This window comes from Numenius arquata, chromosome 17 (assembly GCF_964106895.1).
Source record: "Numenius arquata chromosome 17, bNumArq3.hap1.1, whole genome shotgun sequence".
In the NCBI taxonomy this organism is placed as follows: Eukaryota; Metazoa; Chordata; class Aves; order Charadriiformes; family Scolopacidae; genus Numenius; species Numenius arquata.
Genome location: NC_133592.1, coordinates 1239292 through 1257336, shown reverse-complemented (window position 1 = coordinate 1257336; position 18045 = coordinate 1239292). Strand labels below are relative to the sequence as shown.

The 18045-nt window shown below is 43.3% G+C and overlaps 1 protein-coding gene across 1 annotated transcript; it reads right to left on the bottom strand.

Annotated features, from left to right (window-relative positions):
- Positions 1–892: 892 nt before the first annotated feature.
- On the bottom strand, positions 893–17317 carry PRKAR1A (protein kinase cAMP-dependent type I regulatory subunit alpha). The gene is made up of 12 exons (XM_074159919.1): positions 17212–17317; positions 16036–16099; positions 14939–15114; positions 9978–10151; positions 9275–9366; positions 8993–9054; positions 8397–8443; positions 7627–7785; positions 6904–6964; positions 6499–6620; positions 5797–5878; positions 893–3395 (listed from the first exon to the last, which is right to left on the bottom strand). The coding sequence occupies exons 3-12, from the start codon at positions 15110–15112 to the stop codon at positions 3223–3225; spliced, it is 1146 nt and encodes a 381-aa protein (XP_074016020.1). The 5' UTR covers positions 15113–15114; positions 16036–16099; positions 17212–17317; the 3' UTR covers positions 893–3222.
- Between the last annotated feature and the right edge of the window lie 728 nt (positions 17318–18045).

Here is an 18045-nt window from a genome sequence, read left to right as displayed (position 1 = left end):
GACAAGCCCAAAATGACTTTGGTCAGTGGGATGGGATGGTTACTGCTGGCTGCTTGAACAGGAAGAACATGGCAACAGAAGATAAGTTTAAAAGTAAAGTTACAAGCTTGGAAGTGGAAGTTTTAAAGTTTCATTTTAGGTAATAAAAAAGTTTTCAGCCTTTTTTTGGCCAAGGGGATGGGGGAAAGGGAATGCAGGATGGAGGAAGCAAACCCACGGATACTGAAATAGCTGGTACACTAACAGACTGCAAGGTTGCTTTCTTCTTATTTTTATTCTCCTTTACACGGAAGCTTTTTAATGCAAGTTCAGGCTTGGGTGAAAGCTTTCTCAGAGCTGGGTGCAAAACACATCCAGTCTGAGCCACTTCACGTCACCACTCTTCACATTTTTTCCTACTTCATGACAGTGTGAAAATCCTCCTCTTCTATTTCTCACCGTCTGTCCACCAGAACTCATTCACGATTAATTACCACGTGTTCAAAACTTTCATTAAGGGATGGGAGCAGACAACTTAGAGAAGTGTATGAGCTCCAGTAATAGCAGCTGGACTGGGAATTAACAACCTTAATGAGAGACCGAAGCAGCAGGAGCTGCCGAGAGACACTCGAGCAGGACACAGGTACCTTCTCACTTCTCACCCAGAGCCAGGACTCCAGAGAAGGTCCCAGCTCACAGGGTGGCTGGTGGAGACTGAGCTCTCCCGCAGCTCCGGAGGGGAAGGTCTGGTTCTGCTGGAACCTGGGACTGGAACTCAAACCTCCAACGTTAACACAAAGCTGAGCCATTAAGCTTCTTAGTTCCTACCACATCGTTAATAACGTATCCTCTAAGGCCAAAGGAAAACACTGTACAGGGATGGGGAAGAAAAAAAAAAAAAAAGAGACTGATTGGATTTAAGAATTTAAATCATTTTATTGCTTTACCTGCCATTAGGACAATCTATAACAAAAGGAATATAATATAATATATTAGCACATACAGTAAATCAGACTTATATAGTCAGGTAACGATACAAAACTGGTCCTCTGGTTGACTATAGCTTTCTAGGGCAATAGACTTCAGAAATTCGCTAAAGGTGGACTAGCAAAAAATTACTTCTAAAGCCCTGAATGTTAGCTAAGGCAAAACTATGCCAATTGTGGTTTCAAACATATTGAAATTGCACACAAAGGTAAAGCTATAACTGTGATTAATATTTAACTCAGACTTAGCTGATTTATCTTAAAATCTTGTAGGTAAAACTACAAAAGGGAGTAAACAGCAAGCTAAAAAGATGCAGTAGTGAAACTTGATTAGAAAGCCTTATATAAAAAAATGTGCACTTTTTTTGTGGAGCTCTAACTAGTTTACACAGTTTTTGGTGCTTTAAAGTAACACAAAGAACACATATGAAGAAAAACCTGGATAGAGTCAAAACTTAAGAAAACAGTTTTACCAGAAAAAAAAAAAAAGGTAGCATTTGCTGACTCCTTAAGGACTCCGGCAGAAATCCTCTACTCGCCTTCTGAACACAGAACCCAAACCACAAGCCTCAATCCTCTTATTGGGGTTTCAGGTTTAGAAATACCCTGAAACCTTTTGTAAAGGCTTGATACCCCCAGTATTGTTTTGCATCAATGAGCAGACTCTTTCAGATTATTGACATATCAAAGGGTGTTGAATTTGAATCCGTATCACCTCGGAAAGGAAATAAAGGAGGGCTCCATCGTTAGAAGTAGTTGCACAACAAATGCAGAACTGCTTGCTGTCACTCCCAAATACAAACCTACACTACTTGATATAAATTACAGTTTAAAGGAAACCTTAAAAATTGCCTACCATTATTGAACCGTGGAATTCAGTAAAAACTTTTGGGAAGTATTGGTGTGCACAGAATAATAGAACACAAAGCTGGTAAATACTGAAATACATTTAAGACTCCGCAACGTATTGAACTTGGAAAAAAGAGTGAGTATGAAATATGTCATGTAAATTCCATAAGCAAGGAAAGAGAATGCACCTTTTGTATTTAAACTAGCTTTATAATTAAGCATTTTAAAAATTATGAATTGACCCATTTAACAACTTAAAATAACTGAGTGTTGCAGGAAAGTCAAAACATTCACTTTTTCTGCCTCCCATTCTCCACCAAGAGCAGTGGCATCTGCACAGACCAGCAGTCCTGCCCCCTGCACCTCACGCTGGCTGGGAATACTCAGTGTTTATTTTCCCTGGTAGCAAAGGGTCACCTGAACTGATGATGTGTTTTTTTTAACAAAAAAAAAAATAAAAATCAACTGAGGAGCACAGAGCAAGCAAGAGTCACAGGGGAAAAAAAAAAAAAAAAATCAAACATTTGCTTCCAACTTCTACACCAATCTAAGTACTTGAACATGACTGACAGCTGGAGAGCCGCACATCCTTACACCCATCTACCTTCTAGAGACCAACGTTAGGCATTTAAACGTCACATTTGGTTCTTGCCACTTTGAGCAGGAAGAGTTTGAAATGGCATATCTATCGCTGAAGAAAGAACAAGAAAAAAAAACAGTTGCGGCAAGTCAGCAAATGAAGTAACAACTGCAGGAGCTCACCAGAACTAGCAACCTTGAAAGCTTTGATTTACGCTTGACAAAAACATAACTAAGCAACCTTAAACCAGCAGACACAGGAACAATTATACGGTTAAATTCCAACTGTGGCTTTCTTAGCAGCTGATGCCTCACGATTGAACCCAGGATTTACAGTACCCAGAAAATGAACAACATAAAAAAAACCCCAAGCCCCAAGAAGCTCAATTACAAGGGCAGCTCTCATTTAAAAGGAAATACAGCAGATTATGACCACAGCCTTAAAATCTGTCCAATAATTTGAGAAACACCTTTAAAAAAAAATTTCCCCCCTCCCTCTACTGTCCCCTCCTTATTTTCTGGCAATTGGCGTGGTGCGAGGAGATCTCGCCCTCCCTGAAGCAAGGCTGCCTTTGCCCAAGTTGGACACTTGCACAGAGAGAAGCCGTAACAGCAAACGTCTCCATTGAACTTTTTCTATTCGTTTAATGGGACAGAGAGCACAAAACTAATATGCTCTAAATTAAAAATAGTGCCATGATAAGCAAATATTTTTTTTTCTTTTTTTAAACAGACAGGAAGCTGCAAATGCCAGTGGCAATGTGGCTCTGCACAAGGGTAATAAAGCAGTCTGCATTCGTGAAGCATGTTTCGGAGAGGGAGGAAGGTTTCAGACAGACAGCGATACAAAACTGTTGTACTGCTGGATGTTTCTCTTGAGAATATCCGAGCACGGACCCAGGACACGTTCAAATCGGGGTCGATCAAGCTTTACACATTTCAACAGGCCACGAGCAACAACTGTGGCAGCACGGGGACGGTTCATCAACAGAGCTATTTCACCTAGGGCAACAGGAAAGCGCAGTGTTAAAAATCAACGTTCAAAAGAGCTGAAGAAATTACCCTGTTGTATTTCAAACTGCTGCAGGAATGGAACAGAAGATAATTCAGGTTTTAACACTGATCAGAACAAGTATTATGTAGTTATATTAGGAGCAACTGTGAAGACAGTTTAAAAAAAAAAAAACACTACATATTTTTTTTTATTAAAATTCTGCCTGCATTCAAGTATCACTGAGAAGGCCTAAAGAATTTTCAACATTGGTTCAATTTGAGAAAAGGTCATGTTTCAGTTAACTGTGTCATTTTCCTACTCAACAAGTAGTTATTTTTCTAACATGTAAAGTATGCTACTGTTCAATTCTGATATTGCTAGGAAACTCAGGACAAGATGACCTTGGTATTGAAAGTAAAACACATTAATGGCCAGGACAGAAGCCTCTGAGGCACAGCCAGCCAGAACCGAGAACCTGACTGTGCCATGGGCTGTGGAAGATGAGTACCGTGAAGTCCCACTGGATCCCCATTTCCGAAGTTATGCACAAACACGCCCAAAGCTTTGTGTCAAATACCTGTCACAGCTGCTAAACAGCTTTGCAAATGAAGTTTTCAACAAGCCCCTGTTGCCGTTGGTGACAACAGCTACCCCAACAGTCCTAGCAACGAGTGTCAGTAAAACCACAGCATCAACTTCTGGGTGGGTTTTTTTAAGCAGCTGGGCTGGTTATCTCCATGGTCAGGACTGAGCAAAGAGCTCAGTGCTCCTCGGAGGATAAATTTGCCTGCATTATCAGAATGGATGTTCAAAAGCAACAAGAAAAAAAACTTTTCCTCTGTGTCCAATTAAAACTCTTGAGCTCACTACCCCTCCAAAACACGGGCCTGCAAGAGATAAGTAGGTTCTAAGGGAGAGTTAAACCCTCGGGGGACAGGTCTGCAGCGCCTGAACACAGGGCAGAGATAACCTTTAGTAAAGGGTGGGAAACTCAAGAGTACGTATCAAGGGAAATAAATATTAGAAGAGACTGAAATGAAATACCTAGTTCTAGACACTGAGCTAAGCAGACCTTTGATCAGACCCAGTACTACCAGTGCACTTGGGGACATCCCAGTTCAGGCCTTGCAACACAGGATTTGTTGATTACATCATCTACAGAGCTGAAAAACTCAACAGACAACCAGAAGGCTTCAGCAAGAGGCTGCTTAGAAAGGGTAATAGAGAGGACCTACCTTAAACATGAGAAAAGTTAGGTTTGGGCGTTGGGTTTGTTTTGTTTTTTTAGTTTTGGTTGGGGCTTTGATTGTTTTATTTCTTTATTTTTTTTAGGGGGAAATAGTTAAACATTAACTAGTAGGCTCTGAACAGGTTGCTTGCTTTTTTTCAGAACTGCAAGCCACTTTTCTTCTGAACACAAAATAAGGCCGCCAGGAGTATTTTGTTATATACTGTTCCGTTACACTGCAGGAACACTCTGTGAGCATGCGCATCCAGTCCTCATCTGTGATCCAAAGTAAATCAACATGCACTACATGAGCGAGTTCTTCTATGTGAAGATTATTTCAAAGCCTTCATAAGTAAGTATTTATAATAGGATCTTAGCCTTCTCCTTTGCCAGCACATGTAAGTTTTTTCAAGCCAAAACAACTCACATGTAACTTTTAGCTAAGTAAGAATATCTTCAACAGGAGAAAAGACCCTGATCTGCCCTTGGGAAGCTCTGCCCCAAGTACCACACAGTTTTGGGGTCCCCAGTACAAGATGCTCAAAGCAGAGCAAATCCAGCAGCGCCACCCAGATGGTTACGGGGCTGCAGCACAGGATGGACAGAGAGATGCTGAAAGAGCGGGGTTAGTCTGACCTGGAGAAAAGGTGGCTAAAGAGGGAATCTCATTGCTACATAATGAGCGATTATAAAGACAAAATTAGACTGCTCTCTGCACAGTGAAAGGCAGAGAGAATGTGACAAGTTTCAGAACAGGAAATTCTTGTCAAGCATAAAGAAAAAAATTCTTCACAAGGCTGGTTTAACAGTGGAAAAAATTACCCAGAGAGGTTGTGGGATCTCCACCCCTGGAGACACAAGAGACTCCACTGGACACACAGCCCTGAGCAATATGATGCAATTTCAAAGCCAGCTCTGCTCAGGGTAGGAAGGTTAGATCAAATCACCGCCAGGCCACTCCTCAATTAAAAGTTCTCTAGAAGGATCACGTATCTGGACATGCACACACACCTGAATGCCAAGCGACTCCTATACTCACCTGACATTGAGTGAAACCACAGGACTTAGCCCAAACACTAATTAAACAAATCCATCCCATCACTACCATCCTCAGCAGTCATCCACACAGCCCAGGTGAAATGGTGACAGTGTGTAACCACAGTTGTCACTAAGTAACTCACCAAAATAATCAGAAGGTGCCAGTCTGCCCACTTCAACAAATTCTTCATTTTCTGATCGACGCTGTAACACTGCAGCTGTGCCCTTTAATAAATCACAGCAATTAAACAATTGGAGTTTCCAGCACCACTTGAAACACTGAACTCCACACGGAACCAGCTGCTTCCAGAAATGACAAAAATGTGGCAAAAGCCACTTCACAGTCCCTGCACAATTCACCAGACTGCCCTCTAAAAACAGCTGGTCCTTCCTCCTCTCTAAGCATAACATGTCTTGGGTATTTATGTATCTGCAGCACCGATTTCTTTCTGTTTTCCCTCAGAGTAAGAATGACTAGGGAAAAAAAAAAAAACTCATCACCAAAAAAAACCCAGAAGATAATGATACCACTAGCAAGACAGCTATCTGTTCTAGCTATCTAAAACAGGTCTCTACTCTTCTGAGAAAGAGAAACTGGTTTCAGCCAGAAACTAGTTACTTTTTTCCTGGGAAAAAGATTATTCACAAATAGTTTTGCTAGTTGTAAAAATAGCAAAACTAAATATAAGCTTCTGCATGTCCAGCAAGATTGTATTTCTTTAGGAATTCTCTACAAGTACATTCTTACATTTTGCTTTTCTCCAAGTGCCTATTTAGGGGCATGAGCCACATTAAAAGCTCAGAACTTTACTTTTTTTTTTTTTTTAAATTTTGCCCTTACTTACCTCCAAGATAATGAAGAACTCATCTCCCGGCTCTCCCTGGACCACAATCTTTTGCCCATCTTCAAACTGTACTGGTTCCAATGCATCAGCTACAGTGAGACGCTCCCACTTGTCCAGAGATTCTACAGAGTTAAGAGTTCATTAGCAGAGTATCTTCTCAAGGCACAAATGATATTTTTTTGCTCTGTCTGTACACAGAGGTCAACCTATTTCTGGCTGCGCTTGTGAATCAGATATCAAGACTTGAATTAGAATTACTTTGGAACAATGCAGAAAAGCAGTATAAGCTTTGCAGCCAGTTTTACGGGATTACCACAATAGCCTGTGATCATAGTAACGCTGGGTAACAGCTTTAGTACAATATGGCAATTTATTCCACTTCAGAACAAAAATCTTCTCACTTACCCAATATAGATACTTTACTAAGGAATTCCTCATACATCTTTCTCTTTCTCAAAGTACTCCCCTACAAAAAACAAAAACACACAAGCACACAGAGTCAGTTTTCCTTCCACCTCACATTTTACGTGAGGCTTCAAATAAAACTCAGGCCAAAAATAAGTTTAATCAGTCATACTGCATCCTTTCTCTCAGACCCCAAACCCACAAGACTGTTTTCAAATGTAATTATTTCAGTAATATTTCAGAGTTCAGCAACCTTCATAAAGTACTTAGTATTTACTGTGGCCCTAATGTTTCTTAAGTTCATTCTTACTGTATAACCTTATCAAAATTCACACCACCTGCCCAAGTTAGTTACAACTGCTGTTCTCACACACTACTTACAAACAGCAAGCTAAATAAAGAGCTGAATCAAAACATCTGACCAGCCAACCAGAAGGTATCACATTTTTAGTCCAGTTAATTACTGCACTGGTATTGTTTTACTCACTGATGCAAGACTCCCCCTCGCCCCACGCCCGATAAGCGTATGCTTAGTGATCAGCTTTCTGATTACAAAAGAGATAGGGGGATTTTCAGTAACTCCAGCAAAGGACAGGCACAGATAGAAGGTCAAATGACCAGTATAAGTTGGGCAAATAGTAAAACCAAAAGCACAATTCCAGGTTAGCACACAGCTGCTCAAGTCAATGGCATAAGCCACACATCAGCTAGAAAAACACTTGCCATCAGGATCCGTCTGTAGCTATCTCTGTCAATGCCCCACAACTTCACGTTCGTCTTCGCTTTGACAGTTGCGGCACGGGGAGTTCCATAGATAAGGGCAAGTTCTCCAAAGCTTCCACCCTCACCAACGCTGGTTGCCCACTCGTTGTTCACATAAACCTGAAAGGCAAGTGCACGGTGATAAGCCAAGGCCCACGGTGTCCTGTCAGCTGCTCAGAGACAACACGGAAGCTCCTGTCACCCCGTATTTCCCTTACGGTAAAGGGAATTCTCACATCTGTACAGAGTTGACCATTTCAGGGTTGCAAAACCAGCCAACCCCAGTCCCAGCCACAATTTTTACTACCTTCGACAAAACGACTTCCTTCTACACAGAGAGACTACACACGTAGACTCCTGAGGCCCTTTGACAAGAAATAAAATCTCAACAAAGTCTCTGTCAGAGAAAGCTAGGGATTAGTTGGGAAAATAAAAAGTCTGGCCATTCCTAAAGCCTGTCCCACAACTCAACTAGACTCCACCCTGCACTTGCAGAGCATTAGTATTGTGTCCAAAACATTCATTTTGAACCTAAACACAACTCAATAGCGTGCAGCCAGACTAAGCCGTTAAGGAGCCAAGAGGCTCCAAAGCAAAATAACCTACTGCATGTAAAAACTTGTTATGAGAAAAGCTACTGAAGGAAGGACCTGTAGAAGAGGCCTATAAATATCAGGCTATTCTTCTGCTCGGGATGAACATGTCATTAATAAACTACCAATAATGCTTACGTCCATTTCTCCTTGATCAACAACATAGAAGTTATCACCTTCATCACCTGAAGAAGAAAAAAAAAATGAGTACTGGCTAAAAAGAGGATAAAGCTATGGAAGCATTTGTGTTTCACACAACTGGCATCTCTGCCAACTCATGTTTAGAATCTAATAAGGTTGGCACAGACAAATTTTTCACAGCTTACAGGGTGAAATTTCACATTTTGCTGATTTCACACTCCTCTCAGTCCTGTGAAAGAGGACATCTACTGGTATGTGGGAGATCAGCAGCATTTCCAGGATTACTGGAAAGGCATTTCAGATCCATAAACTGACATAACATGTTCCACAGAGCCATCAAACGACAGTCTTAACAATAGATAACATGAGCAACAAAACCAGATCTTCCTACAATTGCTCCACTCCTCACTTCAGCATGAGCTGTGCTTCAGGCAGCATAGCAAGAAAGGGTCACTGCATCCAGACAATGTTCGGTTGTTTTATGGTTTGTTATTTTTCCCCCCTCCCAAAAAACCCCAAAACTAGCAGGAGCACTAGGCCAGAGCCTGCTCACCATCTCAAATTTATTCCCCAGTGTAAACATTGTCACTTGCCTTGCTGTATGACAGTCTCTCCTGCAATGTAAGTGACAGGGAACATCGCATCAAAGATGTCACTGAAGAAAAGGACACCCAAATTAGACAACTGTTTGGACAACTGCCCCGCACACATTCATACATCGGCACTACCAGCCCCTCAATAATCTTCCCACAACCTCTGTATGGTTACACTGACCCTTGTAAAAAGGCCAGGCAGCTTGGTACATTATGACACATTTAATTCTTCTGAAGGCTGCACTTTAAGAAATTTTGAGACTAAACAAAATTTATTCTTACCTTCTTTCATTATCATCAAGATGGGCAAACAGAACATTCTTCTCAATTGCTTTTGCCAAAGCAGCCATGGTCTTATAATCTTTTGGAATAACCTAGGATATAATCAGAAAAAGTAAACAAATTTTTTTGAAGAAAAATTTCTGCATTTCCCTGGGAAAATAAATTTTTTGATTGGTACAAAACACTAGCTGAGTTTTTCCAGTTACTTTCAAGCACTGCAGATCTAAAAACAAATATAATCAATGTTTTTATGCAGAAGGTAAATAAAATCTTGTATTATTTTACGCAACTGTACAAGCATCATTCCATGCCAAGCTTGTAAGGTTTTTTTGCAAGAGTAAAAGTATCTGTTCAACCTGTGTTTTCCTATGAATAGCAGCAAGTTCTGCTCTGCCATTAGGCTAAACATGTTGCAGCTGTCGAATAACTGGAAGCACTTTGTTTGTATATATAATACATAAAAATATATGTACATCTAAATATATATTACTTCAAAGGGAACAGGTCTAAGTTATGCATAAATGACTTAACTGAGTGACAGTTTATTCTAACCTCCAACTAAACAGCTCGACGCACAGGTCAGCTTTTTACAGTTAGCATAAGACAACAGGCTACAGGAGCTCAGTTTTATTTAATACACTGGATAAAAGGTGGACAAACTCTTCCAGATGTAATGCTTTGCAACATTTAAAGGTTAGAGCACCTTTCTAACATAAGATGCAGCATCCTCTTCTGTATAGACTTCTGCACTGATGGCCCCACGCCTTCTTCGACCCTTAACCACAGGGTTCATAGGAGGAGGGGGAGAGATTTCATCCTCCCGTGAGTCTGAGCGCGAACCAGACTTCTGTTGATTCAACAACTGTTTTGTTTCCTCCTAAACAGGAAGGAAGACATGTTTGTGTCACATAATCCAGCAAAGCAAAAAAGCCATTACATATTATATTACAATTTAGTCTGCCAATGCAAGGGTGCTTCCTGTGTACTATTACTCCCACATTAAGGCAAACAGGAGACTGGAGCAACAAAGATCAAAGGCCTTTCGAAACAGATGGCAGATATGCCTTTCATTCATAACATTCACATCACAATGGTGTTTATTTTAATAAGTTACACTAACAGTTTAATAAATTAAAAAAGTATAAACAAATTGATTCCACTTTCCGCTAGTGTATTCAACAGGCAATGAAGAAATTCTGCAAACGATAAATACATTTCCCCAACCATAAAGCCAGCAGTTCTGTCCCTCAGCCGGGAGGCGTTAAGCCTTTTTTGATATGAAAGAGAGAAGAGCAATTCCTCAGAAATCCATGTTACGTGAGAAGCTTTTGAAACAAGGTCAAGTCATGGACCAACTCGATACTCCATAACCAACAGTTATTTTAGGAGAAAGAAATAGGAACACCGCTTACAGAGAGGCTGCGGGAAGGATGCTAGAGGCCAGATCGTAGGGGGTTTCCCCGCCAGCCACAGATTTGTCACCGTTGCACAAAGTTACACATTTTCCTCATTTTCCTCCTTCCACAGCACCTGTTGTGCTGTGTTGTGGTGATATTATACAAGACTAGTGTACTTAAACTAGTTAGGCTTCATTTTATTGAGACACACAGAAATTTGATTCTTTCATGTACCAGAAGATTTCCCTTAACCAACAGAAATCAGATTAAAAACAAAATGAAAAAGCCAACCTTGGAGCCAAAGCATTTGCATCGTAACAGATCAAGTAGCTTTCTCCCAGTGTTAGGGAAACAGAGGTTTGGGACGTGCCTTAAAAGAACAAGGAGTCATCTGTTCTCTGAGAGCTCCCGGAACTTTTTATGTGCTGGGTTTGTCCCAGTGCCCTTGAGGAAAGCGTCCCCGGCCCAGCTGGGCAGCTCTGCGCGGCTGCCAGGCTCCGCTCCGGAGGTGCACAGAGGCCGTGTGCGACACCATCCTTTGAGGAAAGGGACATCAGATAACCCTTACCGCCAGTTTACATTTTACACCTCTCGCATAGCCAAAGAGCAAGTACTGATCCGTGGAATTACATTTCACTTCCTGCCTTTTGCCCATTGATAAAATAGTGCTACATTTCAAAACGATGGGGCCAAAGCATATTTAAAACTGTGTTTCTACTTTCTGATTGTAGAAAAACAAGTCTCAGCTGCAATCTTGTTAAAAACAGCTTGGGCAGTACTAACTGTTGGGTTTAAACTGCCTCTCTGAAAAGCGGGAAACAGCAGCAACAGCAGAAACATGCTGTTCAGCCAGAGACAGAATATTTAACCCATTATTAGAAAAACTTGACACTTTTGAAATAAGTGAGCAGCAGCTGCTGTGTTTTTTTCAGTATCACATGAAATACCGAGACCCTGAGACTTTCACGGAGAGACGCGCTGCGGCAGCATTCAGCAGGGGAGCTGCTACCAAAGCACTGTCCAACAAGAGACCCACCAAGGGAACGGCCCACTCAAGGAAACTGCACTCGTAGAAAAAGTACAACTGGTAACTTCTGCCTGATCTGAGATTTACCATTAATGTATTAAAAGAAGTACATTAAGGTCGAGTGTGGCCATAGAAACAAGGTACAGGTGGGTTAGATAAGACACTGACTTAAAATACACCAGCTATTCTAAACAGCCTAAAAACACGCTCCCGAGGAAGATTACTCCCAAACCAGACAAAACCCCACATATTCCCATCACAAATCACAAGGCAACCCTGTGCCATGGAGTAAGCGACATGCTAAAATCTCACTGTTTTCATAGAAGAGCTTTTCATGTATTCATCTTTTTAAAATACATCTTTTATATATATTACACCCGCAGGTGAGTGATAAGTTACACTAAGCTCTGAAAAAGAGCAGCAGCTGTTCCTCTCAGTTACCTTAGAATCTACTCTGTGTTTATGAGTGAGAAAATGAATTTGTTCAGGTGTAAAAGCTCCTCGAATTAAACACATAATGGACAAAGGCGTTAATCTTGCTCTGTACTGATCAGTATAACCAATACGTGGATTTTAAGAGAGTTTGTTACTAAAAGCTACCCTATTTATTACATCACAGTGTTGATGCTGGTCTTCCAGCTGATGGGGCAGTTTCCAGTGTCAGGGACCACTAATTGTAAATTTTATTTTTCATTACAAGTAAGACATAATTATTAATTCCATTTAAATTATTACAACTAAGAAACATTAAAGCCATGAGTCTATCAGCTACTGAAGATGACCTTTACTATTTCAGAATTATGTTTTACACTATATAGTCTGGCATCTGGTAATTGTCATTACACCAAAAACAGTCTCAACTTCTTCTGGTTCATTTGTATCTAATTTCTATCAGCTCTCCACATATTAAAAAAAAAAACAAAACACTCAGAAGCTAAAAAAGCAGTGTTAAACGCTCTGCCATAAATTCACAACTGCACAGAATATCCTTCTTAAGTACCATGCTTTGCAAAAGGAACACTTAGGAAACAAGAAACCATTGAGATGCGTATCTGAGGAGACAGGGCAGGTGGTGGAGAACAGCTACAGTGACCAGATTTCAGTCACACTTCATAATTCCAGCTTTCTATAAAGCCTAATACGCACATAACTGCACTACAGGCAGTAATTGAAACGTGTGTTATTCCAGTGGACAGCCATGTCCAATATCCAGATTCATCTGGCAGGGTGCAATAATGAGCTCCTCATTAGATTTCCATTGCTCAAACTACATTACTCAGCCAAGTACAGCACAGGATAGCTCTCAGCTTTTCGTATGCAGTGGTGTTACCAGACGTGTTCACACAGCAAAGGGAACCGAGGCCTTCATACACCACCAACAGTAAAATAAAAACATTTAATCAATCTGTAGCAATTAGATTCACGTAGCAGCTTTCTTAACTCAGAGGAGGACACCTAAATTCTTACAGTAGCTACAACGTTCTCAGAGGCAGCAATTTTAATGTTTCTGAACTTAAATTCAAAAGCGTGTTTAAACGTCTTCAGTGTATTTCAATAACATGAGGGTGAATCAGCTGTGTGTGTGTGTGTGTGTGCGCGCGCGTGCTGTGGAAGAGATGACTTGTCAGGAGAACTAGAGAAAATAGTAGCCTTGCTTCAGTTTTAAATGGTGTTCCTTCAAAAGTCAGTCTTAAAAAAAAAAATACTGTATCACAGCCTCAATTTCGTCCAAACAAATGAACAGATTTAGAAAGTATATTAAGAAGTTAGACTTCTTGTCTTGCTAAAAACAAATTAAGTTTCCTTTAATCATAAATACCTTATGTTGACTGTAAGTCCACTACACACAAGCATCCAAATGACCCTATTTTATATTCCTATGTATGCATCGGTTTACAATTTATTCTAAATGCAGTTTACTTCGTAAAGTTTTGTATATCGACACCTGTGGTGATATTTTAAAAGTTATCAGTACTTGAACTTGAGAATCCAAGGTGAGGAAGGAGGCACAGTAATACCAGTAATATTACCAGTAATAATGCTGGTATTCTCTCTGACAGAGAACGTACTCAAGATGCCACCACACAAATCAAAGTCAGATGTACTATAGAGTTCTTGTCCACTTGAGAAGCAAGATGTTCTTCAAATCCATTGTGAGCATAGGAGGTTCGCTTCAGCATTTGCTCATTGTCCAGGATCTACCTTGAACACTTCCACTAAAAGATAATTTCCACTATACACGCTTACAATTTCCAGTGTTAATTTCTTTTTTCTTTACATCAGCAATTAGTAACTAGCTAGAATTAAAAAAATAAGAACAAAAGAAAAAGATATCCCTCCCATATACAAGCATCACCGAAGGCAGCACCAGCCAGCAACTGCTGTACAAGGTCACAGCTCCATTATTCACTACTGCTGTATTCTGAAGAGTCCCTGTATCCAGCCCTTCCTCTGCACTACTAGCCTTCGAAACCTACCATTTTCACAGCAGCTTCTTTTTCTATCTGCTTAAATATCAATATATAAAACTAACAGTTCAAAAAAATGTGAAGTCACAGTTTCAAATATGAGCACTGAGATGACAAAATGCTTTCCATTCCCAAGATCCCAAAATGCTTCCAAAAACAACAACAGAAACACCACAGAAACCTTGAGGACAAACGCAAGAGAACAACAAAGCAAAACACCAACACCCAACTCCCAAGGGAAGGCAGAAGCAGGCTCGCTCTCCTAGAGAGCTGGAATGCAAATACTTCCCTTTGCCTTCAGCCAGGCCTGGACAACTACCCCTGGCCACTACTTCTGTGTCCTACCCGAATTACTGTAAATTATTTGTCTCAGTACAAGAAACCAAATGCCTATGGCAAGCATCTAACCAAGTTCAAACACCACAGTTATCATCTAACTACAGACAGGCTCGTTTGTGCTATCTGCGAGCTTCTGTGAGTAAGCATTAGATGGGATTACACCTGCACCCCAGCTGGGTAAATCTCCTTGTCAGCCTCTGTTCTGCCCTACACACTCTGTTATGACAGAGGTGCTTTTACACCGTGATCAACGGGCATCAACTACTGGAAAATAACATTTGTTTTCCAAAAGCATCAGTTCCAATTTCAAATTCCCAATATGAACACTGGTCAAATCTGAAGCTCGGCCTCTAAATCACAAAGAGACGATGTAAATTTAGGTTGTTCCACTCTCCTTCCCTCCCAGCTTTTTTTTTTTTAATTGTATTTTTACCTTCTCCAATCTTTCAAAGTATTCTCTGAGGAATCCCATGGGTCTTTCAGGTCTCACTGTGCATAACTGTACAATGCAATCCTTCAGAAGCTGCTGGATGTTGTGTTTTTGGACGTAAAGTTCACATTCCCGAAGACTACGCTCCTCCTCGCTGCTGCTGCTGGAAGCTGCCATTGCTGGAGACAAGAGAAAGAGAAGGTTAAATAACTAGTGGAAATGAAGATGCTGCTGCCTGGTACAGTCAGGCATGTTATGCTGCATTACCGACTTGCTGATACCACAGCATAAAACTACCTTTATCTGTAAGACTAGTAACTAAGCTAAACCGTGAAAAAAAAAGCTATGAACTTATTTAGCACCTGGAAAGAAGTAAAAAATCTGGGTGCTCTATAGCCACAGGCACATAAGTTAAAGCATTTGATTGAGCTGGGAAAGCTTCAACAACTCAAGCCCTGTGAGTGCTCAACGTCAGGGAAGCTGCCACCTAAACGTTCTGCTGATTAAACCTAGTATTTGGTAGGACTAGAGGCTACTGCAGAGCTGTTTGGTCTGTATGGGATCATGTGGATGACGACCAGGAGATAAGTGGGTGGAAGCTGGGAATCTGAGAGGTAAGTATGAAAAGCATTAGGAAGCCAAAGTTAAGGTTGAAGCCAAAGCCAGTTCATCAAATGCCAAGGCAGAGCCCACTAAGCAGAAAGTACAGAAGTAGGGGCTTTACTCCTAAAAAGCTGCTCTCCAGTTTAAGTTGGTCCACACTTCATAACTATCTCCACAGATACACTGCAATCCCGAAAACTGCAATCCCGAAAACATTTCTTCAACCATAAATAATCACGAGTATATCTTTAAACACATCTGTTACAATGCCAGGTTTTCAAGAGAATTTAAAATTATACTGTCAGCTGTAACACTTTCAAAAATGTTCTTAAGCAGGTTTTTATTCCCTTTCCGGTTATAGAACTGTTTTAAATATATTTTTACATATATACAAACATTTCATGTCATTTTTTTCATAAAGCAATTAACACTGAGATAGCTAAAGAAACAGAAAATTATTCCTCGGGGCACTTATGATAAAATATAAATAGAGTTACCTGGTACAGGGACAGTGGCAACAGCTTATGAATATGCAGTGAGATACGTTGGTCTCAGGATCAGCTTTTGAAAAGGAAAAAATGGATTCAGACAAAACAATCTTGAGAGCTGAATAGTCACTGAAAAGCCAAGCAATGCAGTCAAATTATGCGCTTTATCCTACTGAGGCAGCAGACTGAGAAACACAGGCCACACAGGCAGCATAACCCTGAGCCCCTCTGAGCCGTGCTGCTGGAGACCACAGCAGGACTGGAGTTAACACAGAATTCCTAACACTTCAGAGAGGTTTCATTCTTGTCACAGTTAATCCCTGCATAAGTATGCATAGACACATATGTTATGTGTTGCATAAACACCAAGTATGGCCTTTACGTGGACTGAAAAAGCGCCTTAAAGTTCTCCAGTTACTTCTTTTGTTTTGACAACTCGCACAGCGAAGGTCACTCCTAATTCACAGCCCCAGAGAAGCCCGGTGGCTCCACGACAGCCCACAAATTACAATCTACGGCAAAAGCACCGCGCCGCTGACAAACAGGAGACACGGGCCATGGCTGATCACGAGAAGAGCAAGAGCAATGCAGAAAACACCAAAGAAATAACGAAACTCCAGCATTTCTACACGGCATTTTTTCTGCACGCTGCAAACCCCAAGTTTTGCAGAGCCCCCTAACGCAGGCCTGCCCCCAGCCTGCCGCCAACCGCCCGGGCCCGGCCCCCCCCCGGGGCCGCCCTGCCCAGCCAAGCCCGCCCCTCACCGCAGGGCCGGGGCTGCTGGCCGCTCCCCAGAGGCGCCCCCGCAACGGCTCGGCGGTGCGGGCGGGCGGCCCCACGGCGACAGTAACGACAGGGCGTTCCCGGGGCCCTAGGTCGGGCCCGGGGATTGCTTTAGGCCTGGAGGCGACGCCCGGCGCGGCCCGACGAGCCCACGGTGTCCCCGCGCGGCGCGGCCTGCACCCCCTCAGGCAGGCGCAGGCAGGAGAGGGGACGCTGCTCCCCCCCCGAGCAGGCCCGGGGGCTGCCGGCACCGGGCCGATCCCCTCAGCGCGGCCGGCCTCCAAGGCCGCAGGCCTCCCGCTTCGCGCCCTTCACATCCCCGCCGCTTCCCCCTCAAGGGCTGCCCCGCCGGGACGGGACGGGACGAGACGAGACGGGACGGGACGGGCGCCGCCGCTCACCTGGCGCGGGCGGCTCCGCCGAGCCCTCACCGCCCCCCGCCCCTCCCGGCCCGGCCGCGGCCTCGGCGACAGCAGCAGCGGCAACGGCTCCCACCGGAAACCAACCGGCCCAGCCAATCACCGCCCGCCGTGACGTCAATGCGCCTCGCTCTCACCCAGACCCGTCGCCGCGGTAACCTTAAAGGAGCAATGGACAGGCGCCGCGGCTCCAAGGGAAAGACCGGCTCGCTCAGTGCCTCCTGCCCCTTTAAGGGGCGCGGGGCTGGCGGGGAGAGAAGGGCCGGGGCGCTGCAGGGAGCGGGCGGGCCGGGCCGGGGAAGGGACGGGGTGAGGCGGGTTGGCTCCCCGGGCGGAGGGAACCCGCCGGGCCCGGTAGCGGAGGCCGCCGCGTAGGCCTTGCCCGGAGTGACTGACAGCGCCGAAATCCTGCGAAATGGCATTTTTAAGGGTGAAAGGTGCCCCGGCCTGCCGCGCGGGGCCTTAATTAAACAGTAGCGGGGCCGCGGGTGGCGGGCGCCGGGCCGCCTTGGCCTGGGCAGTGCCGGGTGGCGAGGCTGAAGCGCTGGTTTCGTGACCGGCACCATCGGCCCTCCTCACGTCACCGCGGTTCCCTCAGCAGCCGGGTGACGAGGCCCCCTCGCCGTGCCCCGGCCTGCGGCTCAGCGCCCCTGCGCGGCCGGGCGTGCGGGATAGGCCTCTACCGGCAGGGAAATAAATTGTGTTCAAGTGTGGCGAGGATTTCACTCTACTCGATTTAATAGTCCGCGTGCAGAGTTAATTGCCCGTGTCCTTGTGGCTGAGGTGAGCCCCTGGCGTCCCTTGGCTCCGCATCCC

Excerpts from the sequence above, each read along its gene's own strand:
- PRKAR1A (XM_074159919.1), bottom strand. The coding sequence starts at position 15,112 with ATGGCAGCTTCCAGCAGCAGCAGCGAGGAGGAGCGTAGTCTTCGGGAA. Across the intron at positions 9,367-9,977 it reads CTGCATCTTATGTTAGAAAG|GTTATTCCAAAAGATTATAA; the intron begins GTGCTCTAACCT and ends ATTATATCCTAG. Across the intron at positions 7,786-8,396 it reads TTGATCAAGGAGAAATGGAC|GTTTATGTGAACAACGAGTG; the intron begins GTAAGCATTATT and ends CTTGCCTTTCAG.